We start from the raw sequence: 19,269 nt of genomic DNA, 5'->3' as shown, positions 1-19,269 counted from the left end.
TTGTCCTTGATAGAAATTTGTGTGAGGTTTGGATTTGGCCAGTTTTGCATAAATCCACCCCTTTCCCATTTCAGTCCTCCTTCATGCAGTGATGGGGGGTACTGATCTTCAGTGGGAGGAGGAAATAGATTGCCCAGTCCTTGCCATCCTCGTTTCTGCCCTAGGTGAGGATGGGCTACCAATGAGGTGTTTCTGGAGAGTGGGGGGTCCCTTTCTGGACACTTATTGCAAAGCCCGTGGCTCCAAGGTCAGCAGTTTCATTGCCACATGGATCTCACAACAGTCTGAACTTTGGAGCTAACTCTGCTTTTCTTTTGCAATGTGGGGCCTTGGTCACAAGGGGGAGCAGGCGGGTCTGGATTAATAAAAACAAACTATTGTAGACTCCTTTGAAGCTTTGAACTTTTCCACCCCTCCACCTCTAATGGCAGAGATTGAATCATCCAGAGAGGACCCCGCGGGAATCTTGGGAGGGTGGAGGGGTGGAGCTTGAAGCTGCCAGCCCCAGGCAAGAAATGTCTTCACTTAAGTTCCTTAGAATTTCACATTTCTTCCTTGTTAGATGTTCATGTTATAAAAATGGATTTCTGTAAGTCTTCAGGGAGAGACACTATGATTATCCTCTGGCTTCTAGTGCCTCCAGAGGCATGGTGGTGTGTAGCCCATTTAAGGAAGAGGATCAAATCTGTGAAGGTAACAGATACTTTTGGTTGAGCCACTTTGGGATGCTGGAATTACCAAATGAAAGAAAATGAGCTGTCCTTGGGGGCTGCCAAGCTCCTCCTCCATTCCACACTTCCTGTTTGGTATGTGGGGTAGTGAAGTGCCTCGTGTGAGGTCCTGGCAGCCTCACATTCTGTTGGACCAGGTGCTACTTGCTACTCCAAGGGGAAAAAAAGCAATACGTGAAGAAGATAAGTTTAAAACACTATTCAAAGTTAGTCCCATGGCAGCCCCACATTCCTGGGTCCCTTTTGCAGTACAGACCCTTTTGCCATTTCCTTCCATATTTTTAAATAAATATAAATATGTATGTGTGTTGAGGTTTGCCCTATTTGCCCCTTTACAGATGAGGAAATGGAGGTGTAGGTTACAGGTGGCAAATCAAGAGAGTTTACCAATAATAGCCGACATTCATTATGCTTGCACTAGCTGCCTGGTAACTTTCAAAATCCTTGTAGCTAAGCCGAATTATTTGAATCCTCACAGCAACCCCTTGATGATTACTGTTGTCAGGCCCATGTTGCAGATGAGGAAACAGCCTCACCCAACAAGTAATGGAAGGAGCCAAAACCCAGGAAGCCGTCTAGTGGGACACGCAACAGGACAAGACACTCACCTGGGGGCACTGCCGCTTGTGTCTGCGCAGACTGAGGATGAGACTGGCCCCCGAGAGCCAGGAGGCGCTACCGAAGGTCCTCAATCACGCCCGAGTGCTGAGGGTGAGCCTTCAGCTGGGGCCTGAAACAGGTGGGTTTTGTAAGCTTCTAGTAAAACAGTGAAGTGATACTCAACCATAAAGAATGAAAAGCTCTCCACTGCTTCTTGGCGGCCTGTCAGCTCAATGTTGGCCACCTAAGTAGGAGCAGCCGACTTCACAGCTAAACTCAGGAATTAGGGGAGAAATATGGCGTGCTCTTTGGACATGTCACTTGTATCTTGTATCTACTCCCCAGGGGTCACCCCTGCCAACTGTTGGGAGTAAATCCCCCAGACTACCTGGGTTCAGTCCACACTCTTAGCACTTAGCTGTGTGATCTTGGACTAGTGGCTTCTTTACTCCAGTGGCCTCACCTGTAAAATGGGGCTGTTAATAGTACTTCCCTCAGATGTGAGGATTAAATGAGTTATATTCTTTGGATAGAAATTGCTGGATGTTAGCTACTGTCATCATGCATGTTCCTAAATAGCTGTATATTTTTCTTCAACTAGCTTTTTTTTTTCTCTTAGAGATCCTTGTTCATGTGCAGTGTGTAGAATTCAAAAACCACAGATGGCATAATGTACTTAAATCGGCCTGCTCCTGAGTGAACTGAGCATGTTTCCTTTGTGCACACTTCAGAAAGACACCCCAAAGGAAAATTCTGGGGTTAGAACATATAGATATATATATGTATTTTAGATATCAATACTTTCCAAAAGATTATAAGATGGTAGAGTTAGTGATGATGAGTTGGGTTTTTTGTGTGGTTTTTGTTTCAACTTTTTATTCTGAAATACTTTCAGACTTACAGGACAGTTAAAAAATAATACCAACTCCATATAGAGAACTCCATAACACCTCTATCCCCCCAGACACCCACATCCACTAGTTTTAACATTTTGCAACATTCGCCATATCATTGCATCCCTCCACCTATCAATCCATTTGCTGAACACCTGCGTGTAGGTTGTATACATCATGCTTCTTGAACACTTATTACTGCCATGTACATTTCCTAGAACAAGAATATCCACTTAGGTAATCATCTTAAGTGTAGTTACCAAGTTCATGAAATTTGACATTGATACAAAGCTTACAGTCTGTATTACAATTTTTCCATATGTCTAGTAATGCCCTTTAAAAATGTTTTTAATTGAAGTAAAATATACCTAAGGAAAATCTTTTTTTACTATTTTAAGTGGACAATTCTTTGGCGTTAAGTATATTGACAGTACTATTTAACTTTTACCACTATTTACAGACTATTTTCATCGTTCCAAACCAAAACCCATACTCATTTAGCAATAACAACCCTGTTCCCCCTACCCCCACCCGATGCTTTCTATGAATTTGCTTATGCTAAATATTTCATGTAAAACATAGAATATTTATCCTTTTATATCTGGTTTATTTCACTTAACATGATGTCTTTAAGGTTCATCTATGTTGTAGCATGTACCACCACTTCTTTTTACAGTGGAATAATGTTCTGTTTTTGTATGGATGTATGACATTTTGTTTATCCATTCTTCTGTTGATGGGACAGTTTTGCTTCCACCTTTTGGCTACTGTGAATAATGCAGTGATGAACTTCGGTGTACAATATCTGTCCAAGTTCTTGTTTCCAATTCATTTGGGAATGTACCTGGGATTGGAATAACTGGATCATAGCTATTTCTCTGGCTGTGTCAATTTCTAGTGTAAATTTCTGAGAAACCAACAAACTCTTCCATAGTGGCTACACCGTTATACATTCTCACCAACAACATACAAGGGTTCCTATCTCCCTGCATCCTCACTGACACTTTGTTGCTTTCAGGTTTTTTAAAAATAGCCATCCCAGTGGGTTTGAGGTGGTATCTCATTGTAGTTTTAATTTGCCCTTCTCTAATGGCTAATGGTTTTGAGCATCTATTCATGTACTTACTGACCATCTGAATATCTTCTTTGGAGAAATGTCAATTCAAACCCTTGGCCATTTTAAAAATTTGGTAGTTTGTCTTTTTGTTGTCGAGTTATAGGCGTTCTTTATACATTACGAATTTTAACCCCAGATACATGGTTTCCAAATGTTTTCTCTCGTTCTGTGGGTTCTTTTCACTTTTTTGATAATGTCTTCTAGTTTCTTAGGCTAAGCAAATACCATGAAATGGGTCAGTAAAAACAACGGAATTTATTTGATCACCATTCTGAGGCCAGGAAAATGTCCAAATCAAGGCATCATCAAGGCGATGCTTTCTTCCTGTAGACTGTGGCGTTCTGGGGCCGGCTGCCAGTGATCCTTGGTTCCTCTGGCACATGACAAGGCACATGGCAACATCTCTTGGACTCTTCCTTCTCCAGGTTCCATTTCCGCTTCCTGCTTCCTGTGGCTTTCTTTCGCTCTGTCTGAATTTCATTCTGCTTATATGGGTCCGGTAATAGGATTAATAAGACCCATCCTGATTGAGGTGGGCCACACCTTAACTGAAAGAAACTCATCAAAAGGTCCTTCTTACAATGGGTTCACACAGTCAGGAATGGATTAAATTTTAAGAACATGCTTTTCTGGGGTACACACAGCTTCAATCCACCACAAAGTCCTTTGATGCAGAAGTTTTTGTTTTTGTTTGTTTGTTTGTTTTAATTCAGTTTTATTGAGATGTATTCACATATCACACAACCATCTGTGGCGTATTATCACCTGTTGACAGTACCATCACATAGCCACACATTCATCACCCCAATCCATCCTTTGAACATTTTCCCTGTACCAGAAAAAATAAGAGTAAAAAACGAAAGTGAAAAACACCAAAACCACCCCCCCACCCTATTTTTCATTTAGTTTTTGTCCCCACTCATCCATCCATACACTGGTTAAAGGGAGTGGATGCACAAGTTTTTAACTTTGATGAAATCCATTTCATCTATTTTTTGTTGTTGCTTGTGTGCTTTTGGTCTAAAATCTAAAAATTCATTACCTACCACAAGTTCCTGAAGATATTTCCCTATGTTTTCCTGTAAGAGTTTTATAGTATTAGTGCCTATATTTAGGTCATTGATCCATTTTGAATTCATTTTTGTATATGATGAGAGGCAGGGGTCCACATTCATCCTTTAGATCCTTTTGCATGTGGATTTCCAGTTCTCCCAGCACCATTTGTTGAAGAGGCTATTATTTCCCCATTGAGTAGACTTGGCACCCTTGTCAAAAATCAACTGGCCATAAATGGGTAGATTTATCCCTAGACTGTCAATTCTATTCCATTTGTCTATATGTCTATCCTTATACCCATACCACAGTGTTTTAATTACTGAAGCTTTGTAGTAAGTTTTGAAATCAGGAAGTGAGTCCTCCAACTTTGTTCTTTTTCAAGATCGTTTTGCCTTGCAATTCTACATGAATTTGAGGATCAGCTTTTCCATTTCTGCAAAATAGAATAGGGTGCTGGAATTTTGATAGAAATTGCACTGAATTTGTAGATTCCTTTAGGCAGTATTGATATCTTAATAATATTGTTTTCAGCTCCATGAACATGGGATGTCTTTCCATTTATATAGGTCTTGAGTTTCTTTCAACAATGTTTTATAGTTTTCAGTGTACAACTCTTTCACAAAACTCCTTCATTAAGTTTATTCCTACTTATTGTATTCTTTTAGATGTTATTTTAAATTGAATTGTTTTCTTTATTTTCTTTTCAGAGTGTTCATTTTTAGTGTGTGGAAATTCAAGTGACTCCTGCATTGTTTATCTTGTATCCTGCAACTTTGCTAAATTTATTAGTTCTAGTAGCTTTCATGAGGATTCTTTGGGATTTTCTATATATAGAATCATGTCCTCTGCAAATAGGGATAATTTGACTTCTTCCTGTCCAATTTGGATACGTTTTATTTCTTTCTCTTGCCTGATATCTGTCTAGAACTTCCAGTACAATGTTGAAAAATAATGGTGACAGCAAGCATCCTTATTTTGTTCCTAATCTTAGGGGGAAAGCTTTCAGTCGTTCACCATACAGTATGATGTTTGCTGTGGATTTTTCATAAATGTCTAGAAAGTTCCCTCTGTTCCTAGTTTTCTGAGTGTTTTTGTCATGAAAGGATGTTGGATTTTGACACATGCCTTTTCTGCACCAATTGAGATGATTATGTGTGCTTTTTCCCTACAATCTATTGATGTGGTATATTACCTTGGTTGATTTTCTTATGTTGAACCATCCTTCCATTCCTAGAATAAATCCCACTTGGTCAGGGTGTATAATCCCTTTAATATATGTTGGATACAGTCTGCCAGTATTTAGTTGAGGATTTTTGCATCTCTTTTCATAAGGGCTATTTGTCTGTAATTTTCTTTTCTTGTGCTGTCTTTATCTGGCTTTGGTATCAGGGTAATGCTGGCATCACAGGATGAAATAGGAAGTAATCCCTCCTTGTCTGTCTTTTGGAAGAGTTCACAAAGGATTGGTGTTAAATCTTATTTTACTGTTGGAATTTAGCAATGAAACCCACTGCTCCTGGACTCTCTTTCATTGTGAGGTTTTTAATTACTGATTCAGTCTCTTTACTTTTTATAGGTCCATTGAGAATTTTCTATTTCTTTCTTGTATCAGAGTAGGTAATTTGTATGTTTCAAGGAATTTATCCATTTCATCCAGGGTTTCAACCAGGTTTTCTAATTTGTTGGCATATATAATTTTGGTCATTGCACCCTCCTATAATCCTTTATATTTCTGTAAGTTCAGTAGTATTGCCCCCACTTTCATTTTTTATTTTAGTTATTTGTGTCCTCTCTTTTTCTTTGTAAGTCTGGCTAAAGGTTTGTTAATGATATTGATATTTTCAAAAAACCAACTTTTGTTTTTGTTGATTCTCTCTATATTCTCTAATTCATTAATTTCTGCTCTGATCTTTACTGTTTCCTTCCTTCTGCTAACCTTGGGTTTACTTTGCTCTTCTTGTTCTAAGCTTTTTAGGTGTGAAGTTAAATTATTGATTTGTGATCTTTCTTCTTTTTTAGTGTACACAATTAGAGCTATAAATTTCCCTCTGAACACTGCCTTCTTTGCTGTGTCTATGTTTTGGTATGTTGTATTTTTATTTTCATTCGTCTAAAAATATTTCCTAATTTCCCTTGTGATTTCTTCTTTGACACACTGGTTGTTTAATAGTGTGTTGCTAATTTCCACATATTTGTAGATCTTCTAGTTTCCCTTCTATTATTGATTTCTAGCTTTATGCCATTGTGGTCCAAGAAAATACTTTGTAAGTTTCAATATTTTTTGATTCATTAAGATTTGATTTGTGGCCTAACTTAAGGTCTATCCTTGAAAATGTTCCAAGTGCGTTTGAGAAGAATGTGTATTCTACTTTTGCTGGGTGGAATGTTCTATATATGTCCACTAGGTCTCATTGGTTAATAGTATTGTTCAGGTTCTCTATTTCCTTATTGATCTTCTGTTTAGATCTTCTACCGATTATTGAAAGTGATGCATTGAAGTCTGCAACTATTATTATAGAATTATTTCTCCCTTTAATTCTATCCATTTTTGCTTCATATATTTGGGGCTCTGTTGTAAGGTGCATATATATTTATAATTGTTATGTCTTTTGGCTGGATTGAACCTTTTATCAATATATAATATCCTTTGTCTCTTATAATATTTGTTGGCTTAAAGTTTATTTTGTCTGACAGTAATATAGCCACTCCATCTCTCTCTTGATTTTTGTTTGCATGGAATTTGCTAACACTCACGCTCACACCCAGGAGGGTCCTCATAGGACATCTGCAGAGGCTAACACGCACAGTGAAGAATGTGGCCTCACTGGTGACCCAGGCAGAGTTCCAGAAACAGTCACCCATTGCTACCATTGAAAACACTCACGTATGACCCAACATGCAGGACAGCAATTGGGGTTGTGAACATGGACTTGAGACCCAACCTGCCTGATTCAAATCCCCACTCAGCCACTTACCAGACACATGACACTCCCTTGAATGGTTGCAGACCCACACTTGGAAACCTGCAGAAACCTTCAGATCCCCAAACACCACTCAAACCCACTCGCTTTCTAAAATGCCCTAACCTCAGAGTCCTCATACAAACAGGGAAACTGACCAGGATCCCTGTGCTGGTTCTGTCTGAGGACATGGTCAGCTTTTGATGGCAGAGGTGAAGGGGCACAGCACAGCCCCTAGGTCCTGGTAGACCTAAGTTCTAGGGCAAGTTCATTCACTCAGTGGGTATTTCCCATCCACCTCCCTACCTGCCACATCCAGTGCCAGGCTCCAGGGAGAACCACTCAGCCCTGCAGAGGCCCCAGTGGCTGCAAACGAGGTGAACAAGGATCAAACATCCCTCATATGAACATGAAATGCTTCAGACAACAGGGTCTGGCAATTCTGCTGTTTTGTTCCCAAGACACAATAAAGCTTAATGTCTGTCTTAGTTTCCAGGCTGCTATGACAAATACCACATAGTGAGTCTTGGCTTAAACAAGCATTTATCATCTCACGTTTTTGAGGCTAGAAGAAGTCCCAAATCAACATATCAGCAAAACTTGCTTCCTCCTAGAGTCTGAATACTCAGGTGCTGGCTGCCGGAAATCCTTGGGGTTCTTTGGTTTGTGTATCTACCTCCTGTCACATGGCAATGGCCTCTCCTTTCTGAATTCTGTTACTTCCGAGTTCTCTCTATAAGGCCTCCAGTAATCTGGATTAAGACCCACCCTCAGGTCTGGGAGCCCAGCAGGCAAGTCAGCCCCCAGAACTGTCAGGACAGTCTAGCGGCAAACCAGGCCACAGAGGTGGCAGTGAATGCTGCTTTGACCCACAGAGCTACTTGAGCCTCAGGCCCAGTGGTCTCCCAATGCCCACCAGGGTGCCCTGTCCCTGATCTCGTTCTCCCCTGGGCTGAAATGAGAAAAATAAGTACAGTCCAGCAAGTTTCTCATTAAGTTAAATTTGTTCAATTCCAAGAGCAACCATTTGTTCTGAGATGGTGTCCTTTCTACTTTTTTGGTAGAAAAAAAAGTACTTCTAAGAAACAGATGTGGGTAATGTGATGGTAGATGATAAAGTTTTGGGTTTTCATATTCCTATTTGGCAAAATGTGGCAACATGAAAAAAAAAAAGACCCACCCTCATTCAGTTGGGCCACACCTTAACTCAACAGAGCGTCTGTCTTCAAGAGGTCCTACTGCCAATGGGCCACACCCGCAGGCATGTGGATTAAGATTAAGAACATGTCTAGGTTTGGGTACATAATTCAGTCTATCACATATGACTAGAATGAACTCACCCGCCCACTGCTGCTGGACGCTTAGATGACTGGATTTGTGCAGTGGCAACTCTGCCACTTTGGACACTCCGGAGGTGCAAATCTCCCTCCTTTACAGGAAGGCAATTGGTGGCAGAAGGGAAGTCCATCTAATTCTGACCGGTTTTGCCCCGTTCCTTCCCAAAGTTGATGTTCCCATTTACCTGCTGTGCTGGTTTGTATATATTATGTCCCCCAGAAAAAGCCATGTGCTTTGATCCAGTCTTGTGGGGGCAGATTGATTAATCTCTGATTAGGGTGTGACCTTTTGATTGGGTGTTTCCATGGAGATGTGACTCAATCAACTATGGGTAAGACACTTGATTGGATAATTTCCATGGAGGTGTTACCCCACCCATTCAGGGAGGGTCTTAATTGAATCACTGTAGTCCTATAAGTGTTCACAGACAGAAGGAGTTCCTGCAGCTGAGAGACAGATTTTGAAGATGGCCGTTACAACCTAACACTGACATTTTGGAGAACACCATTTTGAAACCAAAAGTCTGGAGCAGATACCAGCCACGTGACTTCCCAGCTAACAGAGGTTATCCAGATGCCATTGGCCATCCTCCAGTGAAGGTGCCCTATTGTTAATGCCTTACCTTGGGCACTTTATGGCCTTAAGACTGTAACTGTGTAACCAAATAAACCCCCCTTATAAAAGCCAATCCATTTCTGGTATTTTGCATAATGGCAGCATTAGCAAACCGGAACGCCTGCCCAGGCCTTTTATGAGAAGGGCCATTTCCCCTGAACTTCCTGTTACCACTGAGGAGAGCTAGGAAGGGGTGCTATCACATACCTCACCTCTCGCCAACATCTGTCCCCATCATGTATCTGACAGGGCACTGGGAAGCATCTGGCTGCCTGCCCTGTTTTCAGGAAGATAAAGGCTGGAGCTCCAGTTTCTATATTAATTCAAGACAGGCTCTTTATGCCAGACAGTGTGTTAGGCCACAGGACAGATACACCAGTGAGCCTCGCTCAGATCTTTGCCTGAGTTTCTCCCCCAACTGGCAAAGTAAGATCAGCGTTGAGGCAGACGTCACCTTCTACCTCTGTGACGGCCCTGGGCCCAGCCTTGTTACCGAAATGTCCCCAACAATTGTCACAGTGGTGCCTCTGACTAAATTAGAGGTCATTCATTCCTTTAAGAAATACGGAGCCTGCACTTCATGCTTTATCCGGTGGATAATGCACCAAAACCCCCTGCCCTCAGGTGACTTTGCTTTTAATGGGAGGTGAGGAGGGGGAGGTCAGACAGGCTTCTCTGAGACCCGATGGAGGGACTCAGCTATAGGGAGGTCTCCAGATGGAAGGGACAGCATGCACGAGGCCGCAGGCCAGCACACCCAGGTCTCTCTGACACTGCAGCCCAGGCCCCACAGCCTTACCTTTAGGTTCCACTCCAGACTTCGTGTTCCCCGGGACTTCTTCTCCCAGCCCCTTGCAGACAGGGGCCATGGAGACCCTGTGAAGGCCCAGCCAAGGCCATACAGTGGGGAAGGCGGACAGAAAGAACATCCACTGTTCCAATCTGATTTTATTGAAAAGGAAACATACAAAAATCATGTACAAAAAAAATTAACCAAACATGTACAGAAAATCCATTCCAGTATCTACAGCAGCGCATATACAATATTTTACAGGCTGGGCCATCCCTCCCCACTCCCAGACTCCTCCCTCTCCTGAGATCCCCCCCTCCCTGACTCCCCTTCCTCCCCCCAGCGCTTCACTCTGGGGACTAAGGCTGGGGCAGCTTCCGCCAAAATATCCCACCCCCCAAATGAATGCCAGTGGTCACACGTGCTCTCTCTAAACCTATGCAATGGGATTGATGGGGCGGGGGGTGGTCTTGGGCAGAGCACAGGGTTCCCAGGCTGGGCCCCTCCTGGCCACCCCCAGATGAAGGTGAGACACGCATGCCCACCACCCGCCGGCTGGCTCAGGGAAGATGGCTGGGTGCTGGGCCAGGACGGCCATCAGACGCACCCGTTTCTCTGGCTCCAGGAGGCTAGTGGTCACGTTTGGCTCATTTGCTCTTCACGGGCCCCCTCCCCAGGAGGAGGGGGGGAAGCACCAGGGGCCTGAAGCCAGGCCCAAAGTGAAGGAGCACTGGGGGTGGGGACCCCCCCAGTGCCACCCCTGCAGCTGGAACGGGCAGCCAGCAGCAGCAGCCTTTCCTGAGATGGTGGTGGGCGGCAGAGGTGGGCGGCTCAGTCCCCACCCTCTCGGTCACCGCCGCCTTCAGCCGCTGAGTCCGTCTGCCCTCCCTCCCCTGGCTCCGCGGCCAGGGGCCCAGAAATCCACATCTCCATCAGTGCACCCCAGGCTGGGCTGGGGCCAGGGCTGGAGTGGCTGCCCTGGGCCGCCCTGGGACAGGCAGGGCCGGTAGTCCAGTATGCTACATGGTGCAGAAAAAGTCCCCCGCGCTGGCTGGGGCGTCAGGAGGTGGGAGGGTCCTGCCCCCCAAGGCCCCGACGCCCACCAGGCGGGTGTGGGCACCTAATTGGGCTCCATCTCGGGGGCTCCATGGCCCCTGGGTAAGGGCAGGAGTCCCATGATGAGATTGTACAGGACCCTCCAGGGTGAGGGACGGTGTCGCTGCTGCTCCTCTTGTCTCTAGGGGGAGAGAGAAGAGGAAGTCAGAGTGGGCTTGTGTCCTGTGACAGGGAGTGTGGGGGTGGTCAGGGGAGGGCACCGTCCTGAGAGCCTTTATGTCCTCAGTCGACCCTCCGTAGGGACTGTCACTATTATTACTAATGGGGTTGAAATTGCAGCTCCTCTGCCAGGAGGACCGTGTCTTCCCTCTGGGCATCCTCAACTGGGATGTGAGAATTGGAGGGAGAGAGGGCAGGTGAGACACCTTGGTGCAGCACCCGGCACCCGGGAATGCTCAGTGCAGATGAGCTGTGACCTCCTTGTCCCTGTCCCTATTTTCCAGATGGGGAAGTGACCTGGCCAGAGTCACAAAGGGCCTGGGAGCAGGGCTGGATCATGGCCCATACTGGTGAGATGGGGAGAAGGGAGCCCATGGTCTTAGGGGTTCTAGAGCAATCCTTGGAAGGAGAACTGGGAACAGTTGGGCATCTGTGCTGAGGCTGTGCAGAAGTTATATTCTGTGTGACCTTGAGGACACTCCTGCCTGTTCCCCCTGTGGTAGGACCCTCTCAGCTCCAAAATGCTAGGAAGTGAGAACAAAGGGAGCTAGATACAAAATAAAAAATCAAAAAAATACAGGCTCCTTACCAGTGAAAATTAAAGGCAACACTAAAAATGATGAATCTATAGCATTTTGAGTGCCTTGGTAGACTCTGAAGGGGGACCACCTCACCTCATCCCCCTAAGATGCATTTTACAGATGAGGATATGAAGGTCAGATAAGGGCTCATTAGGGGTATCTGGGGATGGGATGCTAGGTTCCAGCCCCTGCCTCCTCAGCAACCCCCACTAACTCTGGCAGCTGGCAGAATGTGCCAAAGGGGGCCATCAGAGTGGCAGAATTAAAAAGTCGGCCACCATCCCGGTGCCAGGGGCACTGCCTGGCACAGCCCCCCTGGCAATCCAGCAATCATCTAGGAAGGCTGAAGGCGGCTATCTACCCTGGGGACACACTCCCCCCCCTGCACCAGGAAATGGGCATCTTTTGTAAGAGCCAACAAACCAAATAAATAAAATTTTAAAAGAAAAAGAAAAAGTAAAAAACTCCATCAATGCATAAATGAACAAGGATACTATATATTGAAACCATTGAACACTATGTAGGGGTCGAAATGAATAAACGGAAGCTGCCCTCACCCACATGGACGAGTTCACGAGTCTAATGCTGAGGGGAAAACAGAAGTTTGGAGAGGAACGCACTCTACACCGGGAATATGAAGCTAAAAACGCATGCCAACCCTAAGCAGCCATGGCTCCTGGCCTGTTAAACATGTATTGAAAGAAGAAACACCTGCATGGGAATGGGATTTTCAGAGGTTTCCTCCGGGAGGAGGGAGGAGAAGGGATCCGGGAGAGAACCGCGGGGCTGCACGATTGTTTGTGGTGTTTTTATGCAATAGGCCAGCAAAGCAGGTGGAAGTTTCGGATTGGACAGAGCTGGGCGGCGGGAGCGTTGGTGTTTGTCATTCTCTATTCTCCGCCGTAGGCTTCAAACCTTTCCTTTTAGGAAGAGGCCCAGCTGGGTTGGGGGGCGGGGGGCGGGGCTCCAGCGGGGCGGGGCCTCAGCGCCTCTGGCCCCGCCCCCCGCCGCGAAGACGAGGGCGCGCTGCGGGCCGCGGGAGGGAGGGGCGGGCGCGGCGCCGCTGCTGACTCACCGGCTATAAATAGCGCGGGATATAGGCGCTGCCCCTCCGAGCGCCGCCCTCAGTCCCCACCGCCGCGGGCCACGGGCGCGCTGTAGCATCGCGGCCACCCCGGCCGGGCCCACTTGTGCCCGCCGCGGCCCCTCGGCCTTCCCCCCACCTTCCCCCACCCCCGCCTGTCCCCGGCGCGACCCCGCACCGCAGGGCAGCAGCTGCCGCACATCTGGAGGGGCCCGCCCGCGAGCCCCCACTCCAGCCCGGGCGGGAAGTCCCACCTGCCGTCTACCGCTCCCCCAGCACTCACCCGCCGCTCGTACAGCGCGTTGAGGTCGTCCGCCATCCGCCGCAGCTGGGCCCCGATCTCTCCGGCCCAGTGCTCCTCCTCGCCCCGGACTCCCGGGGCCGCCTGGGTGGGGCCGCCCGCCAGGGCCCCCGGGGCACTGGGCACGGGCGACTGCAGGTGCTGCTCCGCCGGCGACAGTGAGGGCTGAGGACCTGGGGGGGGGTCGAGGGGCGAGGTCAGCACCCATCTCCCCTCCCGGCCCGGAGGTGCCCCTGAGGAAACGGGAGCCCGGGTAGCCAAGGCCCGAGTCTCCCTTTCCCAGACGCCTAATTTCTCTTTTGCTCCCCGCCTCATTTCTAGCGGCTCCTTTTCCCCTCTTTAGAGCCAGATTTCTCAACTTCTTCTCGGGCACTAGAAAGCAAGAAGGGGTCCCCAGGAAGTCTCTGGCGTCACCTGTCTGGCCAGCTGCCTGTGTCAGTCTGGAAGTCCTTCCTCTTATCCGACCTAAGTACCGCTATTCCCTAACGGGGCCATTTTGCCTGCTATATCTGACAGATGGGGGAAACTGAGGCCCACCCTAAGAAGTTGACCAAGGTCACACAGGGATACAGCGACTGACCCTGCCCAGAAGTCACAAGCCTCAGGTCTCTTGCCCTCCCCTGTCAATCACAATGAGGCCACACCCCGGATGTGGTTGAGGCTTGGAGACCAGAAGGCCAGTCTGTGGCTGACTCTGAGCACGGGCCTGGGGGGCTGGGATGCCTTCCTGCCCCTCCATCTTATGAACTCCTCTGACCTCCCTCCCTCCCTTCCTCCTGTCACACGGGGTGCTGACGTGAGGGCTCCTGGCATAAAGCCTAAAGCCAGGGACTCGACTTCCCCAGCTGTGCCTCGGGTCTTGATAGTGGAAACACCCCAACCCTGCCGCCTGGAACTGAGCCAGGGAAGTTTTTTTCTCTCCCTAAACCTTCCGCTCCAGAGACAGGATGGGGATGGGGGTGGGGAGGGGAGGGAAAACAGGACAGTCTTCCCTGCGATCGTGTGTGTGTGTCAGCAAGGATGGGGACTGCTGGGCACCTCAGGGTTAACAGCTCATCAGGCAGGGGACCTTTAACCCTTCCCTCTCCACAACGCACCCCTCCCTTTCCAAGGGGAATTTCCCAACACAATCGCCCCTCCCCCTCGCCTTCCTCCACTCCAAGGGGGGCGAAGGAGGGGGGCAGACTGGCTAAAGAGATGCAAAGAAAGGCAAATGGCCACCCTCGCCCCCTCCCCAAAGTCCAGAGGAGACAGTCCTCCCACTCTGGCCACACTCGGTGCAACTGCAGTCCCCAAGGGGATCAAGGGGACCCAGACTAGAGGAGGGGGCTGGGAAACAGCTGTTGCCCGAGGCCCGGAAGGGGCCCTGGGCAGTCAACGCGGGCACTGCAGTCAGATTCCAGGAGGGACTTCCCACTCGGCCTCTCCCCCACCCCCAGCCTCCCACTCCGTCTTCCTGCTTCTTGCAACACAAAAGACCACACTGGCCACACCCTCCCCGGGGCCCGGGCTTGGTTCGCCACCCCCAGCCCCCCACCCCACTTCGCTCCCACTTCTGTTCCTCGGTGTCACCCAGCCCACTCTCCTCCTGGCTCCCATCAACCCGGGCATGGGGCAGGCACTCACCGTCGGGGCGCGGGCCTCGGGGCCGGCTGCGGGGCCCCCCAGGCCAGCGGGGGCCCCCCAGGGCGGCGGTGACGGCGGGCGGGGCGGCGGGGGCGCAGAGGTAGGCAGCGGGCAGCAGGGCGGGGGCGGCGGGGGCGGCGGGCAGGCCCGGCTCGCAGAGGCCGCAGGACACGGCCGAGGGCACCAGGCGGCCGAGCGGGAAGGGGCGCGGGCCGTCGCGGGCCAGGCCCTCTACGGGCTCCGGGGAGCTGCCCTCTTGGCGTGCACGGGCCATGGCGCTCCCGGGGGCCTGCGGGGCAGGGGGAGGGCAGGTCAGCGGGAAGGTGCGGGGACGCCGGGCCCCGCCATACACACAGCGATCGCGAGTCACACGGGGGACCCGCGTCCGGGCACACGGATAAGCACACAAGGGGACAGGCAGGCACAGGGAGTCGACCCCCCAACAACGCAGGACTCCGGCAAGACCCCCCTGGAGGGATCTGTTGCGTGTGTGAGGGGTGTGTCGGCCCACAACACACACGTCCAACAAGGAGCTGACAGCCACGGGCTGGCGGGACAACCGCCCCTGCACAGAGCGACGGGCACACCTGGAGGAACACCCAGTACCCGGATGGAGGGCTCTGGTAGGAGCGTGTGTGGATCGGGCTTGTGACAGCCCCACAGCCCCAACTCACCCAGCCTGAGGTTCACACAGGGTACACAGGCTGCGGGGGGCAACCTCCCCTACCCAGTGACAGGCCCACACCACAGGGGACTCACACAGGACCCAGATGGAGGGGACTGTCAACTGTGTGTATGGTGTGTGTGTGTGCTGTGTGTGTGAAAGGCACACAGCACACACACACAAGGATTCACCCACCCCATCTCCCATTTGCACCCAGACACTAAGAAGCCCCAGTCTCGGACATTGCCACTCAGTACACAGAAGGACACACAACACACTGACCAAAAGGTGGAGAGACACACACACACACCAAAACAAGAGCCATACACACCATGCACCCTGGCTGGCACAACCCACCCCCCATCCACACACAACATGCCTAAACAAACTGCCAAATGTCACACACTGACCTACTATTGATATGCCCCAGGGACACACACACACACACACACACACACACACACACACAATGCAGCCATCACTGCACAGACTGAAAGAAGCACCCACAAATAGGCACTGCCATGATGTGTGGCCCCCAATACACACCCAAGAAATAAGTCAGACACACTCCAGGGTTTACACATCAATACAAAACAGACATCCACAGGCACACGTGGACCAACACAACCAACACACACCCACACATCACCAACTCTCAGACCCCAGGACACAGGTAAATCAGGCACACACAGAAACGTGTGTCATCAGCCCCAGATGCATCTCCACACATGTGGGCAACGATACACACCCCATCAGAACTGCAGGTATCGACTCACCCCCTCCTCTCCACCACCTCAAGACAGACACTATCACCAACTGTCAGTCCTGGCATGAATGTGCACACACACACACACACACACACACACCACACTGAAACAAAACACAGCAAACTAATCCCACACAGCTCCAGCGGCACACACACCTAAAACACTCAGAAAACACTGGTATCACGTGACTGACATAAACACTATACACACACAGCCCACATGACACACATGAGCCAGCCGATCACAGATAAGCCTCTCAGACCCAACACATGCACGCGTGCACACACAGCTTGGACACAGCTGATACAAGAGGCAGGCAGCGACGCCCACTGACTGCCCAGACCCCACCGAGCCTCAGTCCCCAATTCTCAGACGCACATGCCCGACACACCAGCAAAGAACAGACCCCCAGCACACACACACACACACACACACACCAGACTCACACAGACACCTGACCAGAAAGCAGCCACCCATCCCAGATGCTAGCTGAGACACATGCCCGGGAGAGGCACAGAGAGACTGCACACCCAGGTGAGACACACACACACATAAACACACAAACACAGCTCAGTCAAGCAACACACGCAAGAGTACACACATGTACAAACTCACAAAAACAGAGCCCACGCGGGCAACACAGCGACAGACTTGCCACAAGCAGCACAAACAGACAAGACTCACACAGAGAGCACACCCACAGGTACAACCACACATAAACAGGGCACCCACCCCGCAGGCGCGACAGACACAGACAGCACCCCACACTAAACCCACGCGGGGACTCACACGCACACTTGGACGGGCCAAGCGCCCCAACATTCCCCTGGCTGACACAACCACTCCCTGCGGATCCCTGTACAAACTCGGAGCCAGACGCATGCACACACCCAGGCGAGACACCTGCAGATCCACAACCCCGCACACGCGCGCTCCCACGGCGGTCCCAGACGCTCCCCCCCTCCGCTGTCACAGCCACCCCCCAACCCCGCCGCCGCCACGTGCGCCCGCCCCGCCCGCCTGGCAAGCGCGGGGCCAATCGCGGGCTGTTGCTGGGGCGCAGCCCCCGCCCGCAGGAGCCGCAGACTCGGCGGCCCGCGAGACGCCCCCTGCCACCGCCCCCAGCGGGCGCGCGCCCCGGGTGTGGCCGCCCCTCCCTGATGCCCCCCACTCCCACCCCCACCCCTCCGGGACAGCGGGGGCCGGGGCAGCTGGGGTCGCTTCTCTTCCCCGGGGCCGCACTGGCCGCCAGGGGGCGCTGCCGAGCCCGCACCCCATTGTTTGTAAACAAACCCGCCAGACCGCCGAGGCACCTGCGCGCCCCGACTGGAGGCCCGGCCCCCTCGGTGCGTCCGGCCCAGCGACCCCAGGACCCGGGTCCTCCGTTGCGGGCGTGGGGGTGGGAGACAGCGGAGGCACTGGGTGGGGATGCAGCGTGCACTACCGCCACCTCCTCCAGGGAGCCCGCCCGGCCTGGCCGATCGCCGCTAGCGGGGATTCGGGGTGCGCGCACTCACCCCGGGGGCATGAACACGCCGGAGGGGGACAGTGATGCGAGGCGGGCGGCTTCCTTCAGGAGGGCGCGCCCGCCGACCGCCGCTCGCTGCGGCGACTGCTGCTGTCGCGACTGCTGCGGCCGCTGCTGCTGCTCTAACTGCAGTGGCTGCTGCTGTTGCGGCTGTTGCTGCTGCTCGGGTCGCAGGCGTGTCCGCGTCGTGGCCGCCGCCGCTGCTCCTGCCGCCGCCGCCGGGGACCCGCTCGCATGTGGCTCGCGCGGCGTCTCAGGCTGCCCGCCGGCTCCCCGGCCCGCTCGGCGGCCGCCCCGCCCCGCCCCCGCCCCCGCCCCCGCCCCCGCCCGGCGGGTCCCACGCCCCGCCCCGCGTGACGTCACGGCCCCGCCTGCCGCCCGCCCACCGCGGACAAGTCGGGACTTGCAGGCGCGCGCCGCTCCCCGCTCCCCACCTCCGTGCGGGGGTTTCCCTGCAGCCGGGGGCGGGGCGGGGCCGGGGCGCGGAGGACGCCCAGATACCGGGACGGCCGGACTCCCGCGCTGACACGCCGACTCACTGACCGGGACCCACAGACACACGCGCGCGCAGAGACGTCTACCCAGGCCGACCGCCTGGCGCTCCAGGGTACACAAAGTCACATGCTGACGGGGTCACGGGGACACACAGACTCACAGCCGCACAAATGCGCACCCAGCGTCAATCAGGGGGTATGCAGACTCACACAGACACACGGCCACAAATACACAGGCCGCCTCTTTCACAGTCACCGGGACACAATGATGAGCACACCGAGATACAGGGAACCCGGACCCACAAACTGGCCGTGTTCACACACCTTCCCGCTGGCAGGCACCCACAACACACACACACACACACACACACACACACACACACACACACACACACACACACACTGTGATGGGCCCACACAGCTGCAGGTTGGGCGCCTATCAGGAAATGCCAACTCCCGGACAGGCGTGGCTCACACAGACACACACACACACACACACACACACACACCCCTGTCCCAGGGACACCTGGACACACAGCCTCATCCTAAGGACACCCCCACAGGGACACACGCAAGCACACCCACAGCCCCAGCGCAGTCTCAGCTGACACATTGAAATGGTCGGCAATGACCCCTAGTAGACATAGATCAAATCTGTCCTAGTAACTGACCCCAACACACAGTCAAAAAACCACACGCGTGACAGGTTCTGCTCAACCGACCCACGGACAGGATACACCCTGCAGCCTGCGCCGGGCCACGCTCCTCACCAGTCTGACCAGGAACCCACCAAGTGGAGGAAGCCCTGGGCTCCTGGCTCGAACATGCCCGGGCAGCGCCAGCACTGAA

The 19,269-nt window shown here is 51.4% G+C and overlaps 1 protein-coding gene across 3 annotated transcripts; it reads right to left on the bottom strand.

Moving 5' to 3' along the window:
- Positions 1 to 10,330: 10,330 nt before the first annotated feature.
- BBC3 (BCL2 binding component 3) lies at positions 10,331 to 19,203 on the bottom strand. Of its 3 annotated transcripts, none has more exons than XM_037820411.1 (4): positions 19,191 to 19,203; positions 14,968 to 15,256; positions 13,324 to 13,514; positions 10,331 to 11,337 (listed from the first exon to the last, which is right to left on the bottom strand). In XM_037820411.1, exons 2-4 carry the CDS (start codon positions 15,239 to 15,241, stop codon positions 11,221 to 11,223), a joined length of 582 nt encoding a protein of 193 aa, XP_037676339.1. In that variant the 5' UTR covers positions 15,242 to 15,256; positions 19,191 to 19,203; the 3' UTR covers positions 10,331 to 11,220. The 3 variants fall into 3 exon arrangements, with proteins under 3 accessions (XP_037676339.1, XP_037676337.1, XP_037676338.1); XM_037820409.1 differs by lacking the exon at positions 19,191 to 19,203 and adding an exon at positions 17,188 to 17,204; XM_037820410.1 differs by lacking the exon at positions 19,191 to 19,203 and adding an exon at positions 17,916 to 18,205 and having other exon boundaries at positions 10,414 to 11,337.
- Positions 19,204 to 19,269: the final 66 nt, after the last annotated feature.

The sequence above is a fragment of the Choloepus didactylus genome, chromosome 27 (assembly GCF_015220235.1).
Source record: "Choloepus didactylus isolate mChoDid1 chromosome 27, mChoDid1.pri, whole genome shotgun sequence".
Taxonomy (NCBI): domain Eukaryota; kingdom Metazoa; phylum Chordata; class Mammalia; order Pilosa; family Megalonychidae; genus Choloepus; species Choloepus didactylus.
The sequence above is the reverse complement of the archived record's forward strand: the minus strand, read 5'-3'. Positions and strand labels throughout refer to the sequence as shown.

Bases quoted from the DNA above. Each gene is read 5' to 3' on its own strand.
- BBC3 (XM_037820411.1), bottom strand. From the start codon at position 15,241: ATGGCCCGTGCACGCCAAGAGGGCAGCTCCCCGGAGCCCGTAGAGGGC. The intron at 13,515-14,967 runs GTGAGTGCCTGC...ACCCCCCCCCAG, and splicing joins CCGAGGCCCGCGCCCCGACG to GTCCTCAGCCCTCACTGTCG. The intron at 11,338-13,323 runs GTGAGTGCTGGG...CTCTCCCCCTAG, and splicing joins ACGCGCTGTACGAGCGGCGG to AGACAAGAGGAGCAGCAGCG.